Genomic DNA, 12798 nt, shown 5'->3' on the forward strand with positions numbered 1-12798 from the left:
TATTATTATTGTTTGTCTTTTTTATTACAGCCATTCTAACGGGTCTGAAGTGGTTTCCCACTACAATTTTAATTTGCATTTTCTAATTCAAATGACTAATGAGGTTGAACATCTTTTCTTGTGCTTATTAGCAATGTCTTTGGTGAAATGTCTATTCAAATCCTTTGCCCATTTTGTGTGTTGTCTTCTCCTTATTGAATTGTAAGAGTTGTTTATATATTCTGGATAAAGTATTTGTCAAATCTATGATTGGCAGATATTTTCTCCCAGTCTGTGTCTTATCTTTTCATTTTTCTTAACAGGGTCTTCTCTTTTTTTTGAGACAGAGTCTCGCTCTGTTACCCAGGCTAGAGTGAAGTGGCGTCATCATAACTCACTGCAACTTCAAACTTCCTGGGCTCAAGTGATCTTCCTGTGTCGGCCTCCCAAGTAGCTGTGACTACAGGTGCCCACCACCATACCCTGCTAATTTTTCTATTTTTTTGTAAAGATAGGAGACTTGCTCTTGCTCAGGCTGGTCTAGAATTCCTGAGCTCAAGTGATCCTCCACCTCCTTGGGCTCCCAGAGTGCTAGAATTACAAGTGCGAGCCACTGTATCTGGCCAATGTCTTTTGAGGTCCAAAAAATTTTTAAATTTTTATGAACTCCAACTTATCAAGTTTTTCCTTTATGGATTATGTCTTTGGTGTTATACCCTAGAACACTGACTAATCCAAGCAATTCCAAGGTCATGAAGATTTTCCATTGCCTTTCCCTCTAGAAGTTTTATAGTTTTAGTTCTTACATTTGTGTCTTACATTTAGTTCTTATATTTAAATACATTTTGAGTTAATTTTTGTATTTAGTATAAGGAAGGCTGTCTCATTCTTCATTTATTTCCATTAAATTTCTGTCTAGTCTGTTGATCTATTGCTTGTTGTAACCTTAATTATAACCCAGGGCTAGTTATGATGTTGTCCTTCCCCAATTATTTGTCACAAAGATCACTATTGTTTTTGACAATGCCCTGGACATGCAGATTTCCTACTGTGCTCCAAATTAAGCCAGTCCACTTTGCATAAAGGTGATGGTTTTTGTGGTCCACCCTGTCCTAGGAGCAGTGTGGGAGCAACCCAGGCTAAAATGCTATAAACTACCATTGTTCTTACCCAAGGTTCAGTAGTTTTCTTGAATACAAGTTTCTTAGTTAATTGTATGCCTTTGTTGATTTTGATACTTGGGAGTTATTTTCAAGTGTCCAATTTTATTTTTGCTTTTTGGGGAGGGGATTTGCCAAGTTCCTCACCCCAGAAGTGACTCTCTGAAGTAATTTTTATAATATAGGCTTTTAAATACCTTAAAATATTCTAAGGTGTTTTATTTCTGTACAGATTTCAAGAGCCAAAGCAAATCCCATGGTCATTCCTCTGTTCAATAGAATAGGGATATACAATCCTCCTATATGGAGGAACATCACAGGGATAATGTGGTAGGCAACTTATGACATAGTTCTCCATAGTCACACCCTTGTGTTATCCCTTCTCCTTGAGGGTGGCCTGGCCTTAATGACTGGCTTCTAATAAATAGAATTCAGCAAAAGTTGTGGACTGTCACTTTCATACTTAAGTTATAAAGGACTATTACTTCAATCTTGCTAGCCCTCTCATTCTCTCTCTTGTCGGTTTGGTTTGCTCACATTGATGAAGTAAGCTGCTATGTTGAAGAAAACCACGTGGCTAGGAACAGCAGGTGAACTCCAGCCAATAGCCAGCAAGGAACTGAGTGAGGCTTGAGTGCAATAGCCCAAAAGAAACTGAATCCTCCAAACAACCACTGAGTGAACTTGAAAGCAGATTCTTCCTCAGTCGAATCTTGAAATGACTACAGCCTTGGCTGACATCTTGATGGTGGCCTTACGGAAGAACCCGAAGAGACCCACTTAAGTCACGTCCACATTCCTGATCCACAGAAACTGTGGGGATAATAGATGCTTCTGTTTTAAGCCACTAAACTGTGGGGGTAATTTCTTACGCAGAAATATATAACTAATATAGAGAGTTAACTGAAATATTTAGTCAAGAGTCAAATTATACATCATAATAAACACAATAGGCATGGAGCTGGACAGGGTGTTTCTTGCCATATATCAACACTTCCAAATGAATAAAATTTTAATCAGGGTGATTTTCTGTGGGTCTCATAAACTGGCATTTGCCCTGCATTTCTATTATTATTTTATGAAGACATAAAATATTAGGGCCACAAATTCAATATTTCCAGAAATTAATTACAGTAATCCTGGTAAGCCACAGCAAAGTAAGTGTATTTTTGTAAAATGAAATTGAAAAAAGAGATTTCCTTAGGCATTATTTATAAGAGTAGTCTAATTTCTCATTGATATTTTGTAGTTGGTAAATATTTTGATGACTATCTCCTCTTTATAATTTAGCATTACTTTAAATAATATATAAATACTAAAATCAATAACTTTCATTTACATAGAAAATATTCAGTTAAAAACAGAAGGTAAATTCTTCCAAAAAGCAGAGTGTTGGAAAAAGAGACCAAAAAAAAAAAAAAGAAACTTGATAGTGGAGAAACTTGACAAATACCACTTCAAACCAGGTGATTGAGGTTAACATCAATAGTGATAAATTATATTGATAGTATGTAGCCTTGATGTGATGTGATAAGAATATCACTTTTCTTCTGTGGTCTTCTTCCCAAAAACAGATTACCCCAGTCTAATTATAAAAAAAATTAGACAAATCCCAGTCAAGTTACATTCTACAAAGTACCTGACCAGTACAAAACTGTCAAGGTCATCAAAACCAAGGAAAGTCTGAGAAACCACCACAACTAAGAAGAGCCGAAGGGGACATGCTACTGAATATAATGTGGTATCCTGGATGTGATCCTGCAGCAGAAAAAAGATATTAGGTAAAAACTAAGAAAATCTGAATAAAATATGGACTTCAGTCCATGATGATGTATTAGTATTGGTTCATTAATTGTGACAAATGTACCATAATGATGTTAGGTGTTAATAATAAAGGAAATGGAATATGGAATAAAGGAAAACTCTTACTATCTTTGTAATAATATTTATTAAATAGAAAACTGCTCTAAAACAAAATAGTTTTTTAAAAAATGTAAGTGGATAAAGATCTCATTTATTTTTATTTAGAAATGTGGGTCTTGCTCTTTGGCCCAGGCTGAAGTGCAGTGGCACAATCATAGCTCACTGCACCCTCAAATTCCTGGGCTCAAGCAATCCTCCTGCCTCAGCTTCTGAGCAGCTGGAACTACAGGCATGAGCCATTACGGCTGGCTAGATCTTATTCTTAATAGTAACAAAAATTATGAAACTTCTAGAAATTAACAAAAATATGCAGGATCTAGATGAAGCAAGCATTTTTTTAAGAACAAAAAAAAGGGATCTATGGACATTTGAATAATGGAGGAACATGCCCTGTTCCTGGATCACAGGGCCAAATATTATAAAGCTGTCATTTCTTCCCACATTTATTTATGGTTTCAAAGTCATTCCAAATATACCAATAGTATTTCTCATTGAACTGGATAAAATACATCATATGTTAAATAGGCAAAGATACTCAAACTACATTTCAAAAATAAAATAAGTTTGATGATATATCCAACCAGATATTAAAACATATTATAAAGCTATACTTATTAAGAGTGTAGCACTAGTAGAATAATACATTCTCTTTTTTTCTTTCTTTCAATATGATCTATTTATCACTTTGGTAGGCACTGAGAATACAGTGTTAAAGAAGTCAGACATTGTCCCTGATCTCATGGAGCTTAGAGTCCATTGGAGAAGGCAGATACTGTTTACAGCAATTATAATACACATGTACTGAGTGAATCAGGGAAGACTTACTGGGAGAAGTTGCAATATAGTTCAGACCACAGGGATATTAGCTAGGTGTAGGAGGGGAAAAAGTTAAAAGAACATGATAGGGAAAACTTCATGTTTCTGGTCTGGCATATAAGAATCCGGAAGTTGCTACTCCATCTAAACAACAAGTAAAAAACTGAATAAACTGAAAAATCAACAACCTGTCTAAGATCTATAAGAGAAGTGAAGTCACAGGGCAAATCATTGCCCCCCAAACAAGATATATACAAAGAACCATAACTTACCAGAGCAGAAACCCCTGAGCAGTAACCTCCACAAGAACCAGCGCTGGGGTAAGGAAAAATGAACTGTAAATGAAAAATTGCTGAGGGCTCAGTGTGGACAAGTCTGGGAGATAAAAACTCCAGAGGGACTCAGTTATCAAGGGCCTCCCTACTTTTGTGAGTGTTACCTCATGGAGCTCTGCCAGATTCTCAAAGTAAATATTAGAGAAAAATCCCCCTGTGCTTTTGGAAGGGGGAAGGAAAAATAAACTATTTTGAAATAAGACAGAACATTCTTTTCTTAACAAGGCTTTCCCTCAGGAGAAATTATTTAACCAGAGTCTATTCTGTTAGGATTTTATCAGAGTCTAATTGACCTGAGGGAAAGGAAATATCTAACTCCAGATTACCCTAGTCATCCCATCCCATCTAAGATGTGTGTAGGGGGAGAAAAGGAAAAGAACATTCTCTATATCCAAGGCCTACTCTGCAAGGAAAAAGACCTTATCAGAGGCCATATTACTGCTGCAAGAGGGACATTTTCCCAAAATTCAACTCCCTTGGCCTTCCTGTCTTACTGTCATATGTGGGAGGATGAAGAAATATATTAATATTTGTGAAAGTCACAATCCATTGACACAGATCCACTAAAACACTGAAATATAATCATAAGATTATAGAATAATTCCCTTTCCTTACTCCTTACCACTACATCAACAGGGCTTTGGTATAATAATAATGGATTATAGCTGAAAAAGCTGCATGGCTCAGACTCTATTTAAGAAGGAGTTCTTAAGTAAACCTAAAGACAACAGGAAGGAAAAAGAAAGACACTAGAAAAATTTGAAACTCCTAGCACCTACAGGTGCAGCAGGTATTAAATGCAGCCTAACTGCTGCCATATTAACATAAAGTGTCACACTAAAAGCCTTTTAACCTCAGTTCCTATCCTACTACCCAATGTGTCATGTCTTCCTTTCAACAAAAAATTGCACAGCTTTCTAAAAGGCAAGGTAAAATACAGTCTGAAAAGAGAAAGCAAGCATAAGAACCAAATTCAGATATCATACAGATTTAAAATTTAAAACAACTATAATTAATATGCTAAGGGATCTAATTAATAAAGTGGATAGTATGCAAGAACATCTGGGCAATGTAGGCAAAGAAATGGAAATTCTGAGAAAGAACCAAAAAAAAAAAATGCTGGAGATCAAAAACAGTGTAACAGAAATGAAGAATGCCTTTGATAGACTTATTCATAAACTTGACACAGCTGAGGAAAGAATCTCTGAGCTTGGGGATATCTCAATAGAAACTGCCAAAACTGAAAAGCAAAGAGAGAAAAGAATGGAAAAATGAACAAAATATTTTAGAACTGCAGGACAACTTTGAAAAGTGTCAATACTTGTAATGAAAATAGCAGAAGGAGAAGAAAGAGAGAAAGTAACAAAAGAAATATTTGATATGTTAATGGCTAAGAATTTCACCAAATTAATGTCAGATATCAAATCACAGATTCAGGAAGCTCAGAGAACATTGAGCAGGATAAAGGCCAAAAAAAAAAAAAAAAAAAAAACCAAAAAAAAAAACCAACAAAACCCACCATACCTAGGCATATTATTTTCAAACTACAGAAAATAAAACATAAAGAAAAAATCTCAAAAGAAGCCTGAGGGGAAAAAAGATACTATACCGATTAAGTAGCAAAAACAAGAATTACATCTGACTTCTTCTAAAAAAATACATAAACAAGAAGAGAGTGGAGTGAAGCATTTAAAGTGTTGGAAGATGATAACCTACCAACCTAGAATTCTGTACCATGCAAAATTATCCTTCAAAAGTGAAGGAGTATAAAGACTTTCTCAAAAATGTAAAAATTGAGGGAATTTTTTGCCAATAGACCTCTCTTGTAAGAAATGTTAAAAGAAGTTCTTTGAAAAGAAGAAAATGATATAGGTCAGAAACCGCTATCTACATAAAGTATGGAAAAACATTGGAGAAAGAATAAATAAAAGTAAAATAAATTTTTTTTTTTTTTAACTAAAAGAGTTGACAATTTTATTTTCACATTTCACAATACAAACAAAAACTTCCCTTTTTTGGTTCCACTTGTTCCCTTCAAAACTATTCTCTCTTTGATAGGAAGGGGGAGCAAGTCTTCCTTATCATGCTGTTAAGAAAACATCCAGAGTCACAGCAGCATGATCTCCTGATGAAGCAGAACAAGTAATATAAAACTGACATAAAGAGACCTCCCCTCTATCCTTATCTGTCTGGTCGAGTCATTCCAGGCCGAGTGGGCACCATCATGGGATGGGCAGGAGGTCTCATCATTGGGGGCCCAGGCATCATTGGCATGTGGCCTCCCATGGGTGGCCTCATTCCAGGAGCAGGTCCCACTGGCATCATCCCAGGAGGAGGAGGGCCCATCATTGGCATCATGGGAGGGCCCCCCATATGGGGTGCTGGCATCATACCAGGACGAGGAGGACCCGGAAGACTGGGGGGAGGTGGAATCAACGCCCCTGCAGGAGGAGGAGCAGAAAATGGAGTAGGAGGTATTTTTCCTTGTGGAAATGCAGCCGTTGTTTTGTCAATCAGGCTCTGGGCCTGCTCATTCATCCATTTTTGATAGTAGTCTTTCACATTTTCTTTGTGTTTCCTACCACTGCAGTGTGTCTTTCTCACAGATGGAGAGTCATGGGTTAGGTACGTATCACAGTAGTCACAATAAAACTTGGGCATGTTCTCTCCAGGCCGTTGGCCACTCCGTTCTGCCTAGAAATTTTATTTTTCTTATTCTCAATTGATCTTAAAGATAACCGTGTGTTCAAAATATTAATAGCAACAATGTGTTCAAATATAGATTTATGTATGCTTATATATAAGTGAAATTAATGACAGCAATGATACAAGACATGAAAGGGAAAAATTAGGGTTATTTTGTTATTATAAGGTACCCACAGTACCTATGAAGTGATATAGTGTGCTTTGAAAAGGGACTTGAATTAGTTGTAAATGTATATTGTAAACTCTAAGGCAACCTCCAAAAATTTTTATAAAGAAGTATAACTAATATGCTAAGAAAGGAGAAAAAATGGAATCATGTAAAACTGCAGTCCCCAATCCTCGGGCTGCACACTGGTACCCATCCATGGCCTGTTAGGAACTGGGCTGCACAGCAGGAAGTGAGTGGAGGAAAGTGAGTGAAGCTTCATCTGTATTCACAGCTGCTCCCCATTGCTCATATCACCGCATAAGCTTCGCCTCCTGTCAGATCAGTAGCAGGATTAGATTCTCAAAGGAGCGTGAACTCTACTGTAAACTGCACATGTAAGGGATCTGTTGCATGTTCCTTGTGAGAATCTAATGCCTGATGATCTGAGGTGGAGCTGAGGCAGTGATGTTAGCACTGGGGAGTAGCTGCAAATACAGATTATCATTAGCAGAGAGGTTTGACTGTACAATAAATGTAATGCACTTGAATCATCCCAAAACCATCTTCCCCTCAACCCTGGTCTGTGGAAAAATTGTCTTCCATGAAACTGGTCCCTTGTGCTAAAAAGGTTGGGGACTGCTGATGTAAAATACCCAAAACCACAAAAGGCAGAAAAAGCATAAAAGACAAAAACAGCAACAAAGAACAAAGTCAATAAATAGAAAACAGTAACAAATATAGTACATATTAATTCAGTTATATCAGCAACCTCTTTGAATGTCAATGGCCTAAATGCATGAATTAAAAGACAGAGATTGTCAGAACAGTTTAAAAAACAAAACTCAACTATATGTTGTCTACAAGAAACCTATTTTAAATATAAAAACATACACATTCAAAGTAAATGGATTAACCAACTAATCAAAAGATAGTGAGAGTAGCTATATTAACTTCAGACATAAAATCAGTAAGGAGATAGTTGAATTCAACAGAAACATTAATCAACAGGATATAATGGACATCTATAGACTATTTCATCCAAAAATAGCAGAGGATACATTCTTCCCAAGTTCACTTGGAATATTCACTAAGAATGATTAATGAATGGCCCAGACTACATTTTGGGCCATAAGACACACATTAACAAACTGAGAAGAATAGAAATCATATGATGTCCACTCTCAGACCATAAGAGAATTAAACTAGAAATCAATAACAGAAAGATAGCTGGAAAACCCCTTAATATTTGAAGATTAAACAAAACACTTCTGAATAACAAATTGATCAAAGAAGAAATCACAAGAAGTATTATGAAATATTTTAAACTAATAAAAATGAAAACAGAGCTTATTAAAATTTTGGGATGCAGTGAAAGTAGTGCTTAGAGAGTAATTTATAGCAGTGAATGCATATGCTAGAAAAGAATAAAGATCTAAAATCAATCATCTATGATTTCAGCTAAGGAAATTAGAAAAAGAAGAGCAAATTAAATCTAATGTGAGAAATAAAAAGAAATAAAAATTAGAGCAGAAATCAATGAAATTAAAAATAGGAAATCAACAGAAAAAAAAATCAATGAAAGTATTTTTTAAAAATATCAGTAAAATCAATAAGATTGTACGGATGTAGCCAGACTAATTAAGAAAAAAGGAGAGAGGTGACAAATTACTAATGTCAGAAATGAAAGAGGGGACATGATGACAGACCACGTAGACATTAAAAAAGATATTACAAGAATACTGTGAACAACTCTATGCCCACAAATTTTATAATCTAGATAAAATGGACCAATTCCTTGAGAAATAGAACCTGCGAAAACTCACTTAAGAAGAAATAGACAATCTGAATAGGGCTATATCTGTTAAAGATATTAAATCAGTAATTAATAACCTTCTAAAACAGAAAGCACTAGGCCCAGATGGGTTTACTGGTAAATTCTACCAAATATTTCAGGAAGAAATTATACCAATTCTCTATAATCTCTTTCAGAGTATATGAGAGGGAATACTTTCTAACTCATTTCTATGAGGCCAGCATTACATACTGCCACAACTAGGTAAAGACATTACAAAGAAAGAAAATTATAGAACAATATTTCTCATCAATATAGATGCAAGAATACTTAATAAAATGCTAGTAAATCAATTCTAATAATGTATAAAAAGAATACCATGCCACAACCAAGTAGGATTTATCCCAGGTGTGCTAAGCTGATTCACCATTTGAAAATTAATTTTATATATCAAATGTACAAGCTAAAGAAGAAATGCACATGATCATATCAACAGATGTTAGAAAAATAATTTGACATATTCCAACATCCATTTATGACTTAAAAACTCAAAGTAAAGTAGGAATAGAGGGGAACTTCTTCAACTTGATAAAGAACATCTACAAAAAATCCTACAATTAACATTATACTCAATGGTGACAGACTCAAAGCTTCCCCACCAAGGTCAGAAACAAAGCAAGGATGTTTCTTCTCACCAGTTCTTTTTATACTAGAAGTCCTAGCTAAAGCAATAAGATAAGAAAAGAAAAGAAAAGAAAAGGTATATGGTCTGGGAAAGAAGAAAATAAAACTATCTTTTTTCAATTATGACATTAATTTGAAATTATTGACAAAAACCCTATAACATCCTGGAACTAACAGAGATTAAAGCAGGGTTGAAGAGTACATAGTTGATATTAAAAATTCAATCATTTTCCTATATTGCCAGTAAGGAACAACTAGAATTAGAAATTTAAAATACAATACCATTTATATCAGCACCTCCCAAAATGAAATACTTAGGCATAAATATAATAAAATATACACAGATTTACATAAGGAAAACTATAAAACTCTGATGAAATCAAAGAACCAAACAGATTCCGTTTTAGACAGATTCTATTTCATAGAAAGGGGGCCTCAATATTGTCAAGATGTCAGTTCTTCCTGATTTGATCTATAGTTTCAATGCAAACCCAATCAAAATCTTGGCAAGTTATGTTGTGGGTATCAACAAACTGATTCTAAAGTTTATAAAAAGAAGCAAAAAAACCAGAATATCCAACACAATATTGAAGGAGAAGAAAAAATGTGGAGGACTGACACTACCTAACTTTAAGCCTTATTATAAAGATATTGTAATCAAGACAGTATGATATTGGCAAAAGAATAGGCACATAGATAAATGGAACAGAATAAGAAGCCCAGAAATAGATCCCACATACATATAGTCAATTGATCTTTGACAAAAAACGACAGGTAGTACAATGAAGCCAAGATAGTCTTCTCAACAAATGATGCTGGGACAACTGGACATTCACATGCAAAAAAAAAAATTTGATCTTGACACAGACTTTGTACCCTTTACAAAAATGAACTCAAAATGGATCACAGACCTAAATGTAAAATTCGAAACTCTCAAACTCCTAGACTATAACGTTAAAGAAAATCTAGGTGATCTTGGGTTTAGCAATGACCTTTTTAGAGTAGAGACCAAAGGCATGATCCACAAAAGAAAGAATTGATAAGCAGGACTTCATTAACTTCTGCTCTTTGAAAGATACTGTCAAGAGAATGAAAAGTCTGGAAGAAAATATTTGTGAAAGACTTATCTGATAAAGGACTGTGATCAAAAACATGAAAAGAATTCTTAAAACTCAACAATAAGAAAACCTGATTTAAAAAATGGGTCATGGCCGGGCGCGGTGGCTCACGCCTGTAATCCTAGCACTCTGGGAGGCCGAGGTGGGCGGATCGTTTGAGCTCAGGAGTTCGAGACCAGCCTGAGCAAGAGCGAGACCCCATCTCTACTAAAAATAGAAAGAAATTATATGGACAGCTAAAAAATATATATAGAAAAAATTAGCCGGGCATAGTGGTGCATGCCTGTAGTCCCAACTACTCGGGAGGCTGAGACAGGAGGATCACTTGAGCTCAGGAGTCTGAGGTTGCTGTGAGCTAGGCTGACGCCACGGCACTCACTCTAGCCTGGGCAACAAAGTGAGACTCTGTCTCAAAAAAAAAAAAAAAAAAAAAAAAAAAAAATGGGTCAAATACCTTAACAGACATCTCACTAAAGAAGATATACAGATGGCAAATAACTATATGAAAAGATGCTCCACATCACATGTCATCAAGAAAATACAAACTAAAACAAAAATGAGGTACCAATACAAATTAGAATGGCCACAGTCTAGAACACTGACAACACCAAATGTTGGTGAGGATGCAGAGCAACAGGAACTCTCATTCATTGAAGGTGGAAAGGCAAAATTGTATAGCTGCTTTGGAAGACAGTTTTGCAGTTTCTTACAAAACTAAACATGCTCTCACTGTATGATGTAGTAATTGTGTTTCTTGGTATTTATGCAAAGGAGTTGAAAATTTATGTCTTCACAAAAACTTACACACAAATACTTATAGCAGCTTTATTTATATTAATAATTGTCAAAACTTGGAAGCAACCAAGATGTCCTTCAGTAGGTGAATGGAAAGTAAACTGTAGTACATCCAGACAATTGAGTATTATTCAATGCTAAAAAGAAATGAGATTTAAAGCCATAAAAAGACATGGAAAAAAACTTATATGCATATTACTAAGTGAAAGAAACCAATTTGAAAAGGCTACTTACTAATGATTCTAATTATGTGACATTCTAAAAAGGCAAAACTATGGAGACCGTAAAAAGATCAGTGGATGCCAAAAGTTTGGAGAGGGGGAGGGATGAACAAGAGGAGCAGCATTTTAGGGCAGTAAAATTACTTTATGTGATACTATAATAGTGGATAATTTTCATTATACGTTTATCCAAATCCATAGAATGTACAACACCAAAAGTGAATCCTAATGTAAACTATGGACTTTGAGTGATAATTGTTAGGCAGGGACCAAATCTGCAGGTGGCAGATATAGGCCAGGAGGGTGGTTCCTAGGGGAAGAAAAATGGGCATGGGGAGGGAGGGACTGCAGGAAAATGCAGCTAACAATCGCAAAGAACAGGAACTTGAGGTTTTGAGGCACACACACCTGTGGAGCTGCAACTTTGTTATAAGAACACCTGTCAATCATGTATATCAATTCTCTGGTAACATCCCATACCTCTGTAAACCCTCCCTACCACCAGGCCAATAAAAGGAAACCACCTGAGAGTTCTCACGTCTTTCTCTACTCATAGAGACTGACCCATTCCTCTTGAACATACTCTCATTTTGTATAGCTCCCTTCTTTTCTGCAACAAAAGCTGTTTGTGGCCAGGCGCGGTGGCTCACGCCTGTAATCCTAGCACTCTGGGAGGCCGAGGTGGGCGGATCGTTTGAGCTCAGGAGTTCGAGACCAGCCTGAGCAAGAGCGAGACCCCACCTCTACCAAAAATAGAAAGAAATTATATGGACAGCTAAAATATATATATAGAAAAAATTAGCTGGGCATGGTGGCGCATGCCTGTAGTCCCAGCTACTCGGGAGGCTGAGACAGGAGGATCGCTTGAGCTCAGGAGTTTGAGGTTGCTGTGAGCTAGGCTGACGCCACGGCACTCACTCTAGCCTGGGCAACAGAGTGAGACTCTGTCTCAAAAAAAAAAAAAAAAAAAAAAAAAAAAAAAGCTGTTTGTGTGAAATTGCTTCCTGTCTGTGGTCACTCTGTCACACTGGCCCTACATGTGAATTTTCTAAGCAAGGAGCCAAAGAACCAGGACAACAGTCTACCAAGAGGCTGGACCTGACAATAATGATATGTCAGTG

General features: G+C 36.1%; 1 protein-coding gene across 1 annotated transcript; it reads right to left on the reverse strand.

Annotated features, from left to right (window-relative positions):
- Window positions 1-6350: 6350 nt before the first annotated feature.
- On the reverse strand, window positions 6351-6886 carry LOC138386309 (U1 small nuclear ribonucleoprotein C-like). The gene has a single exon (XM_069472645.1). The coding sequence runs from the start codon at window positions 6872-6874 to the stop codon at window positions 6395-6397; it is 480 nt and encodes a 159-aa protein (XP_069328746.1). The 5' UTR covers window positions 6875-6886; the 3' UTR covers window positions 6351-6394.
- Between the last annotated feature and the right edge of the window lie 5912 nt (window positions 6887-12798).

Source organism: Eulemur rufifrons, chromosome 7 (assembly GCF_041146395.1).
Source record: "Eulemur rufifrons isolate Redbay chromosome 7, OSU_ERuf_1, whole genome shotgun sequence".
In the NCBI taxonomy this organism is placed as follows: Eukaryota; Metazoa; Chordata; class Mammalia; order Primates; family Lemuridae; genus Eulemur; species Eulemur rufifrons.

Excerpts from the sequence above, each read along its gene's own strand:
- LOC138386309 (XM_069472645.1), bottom strand. The coding sequence starts at position 6,874 with ATGCCCAAGTTTTATTGTGACTACTGTGATACGTACCTAACCCATGAC.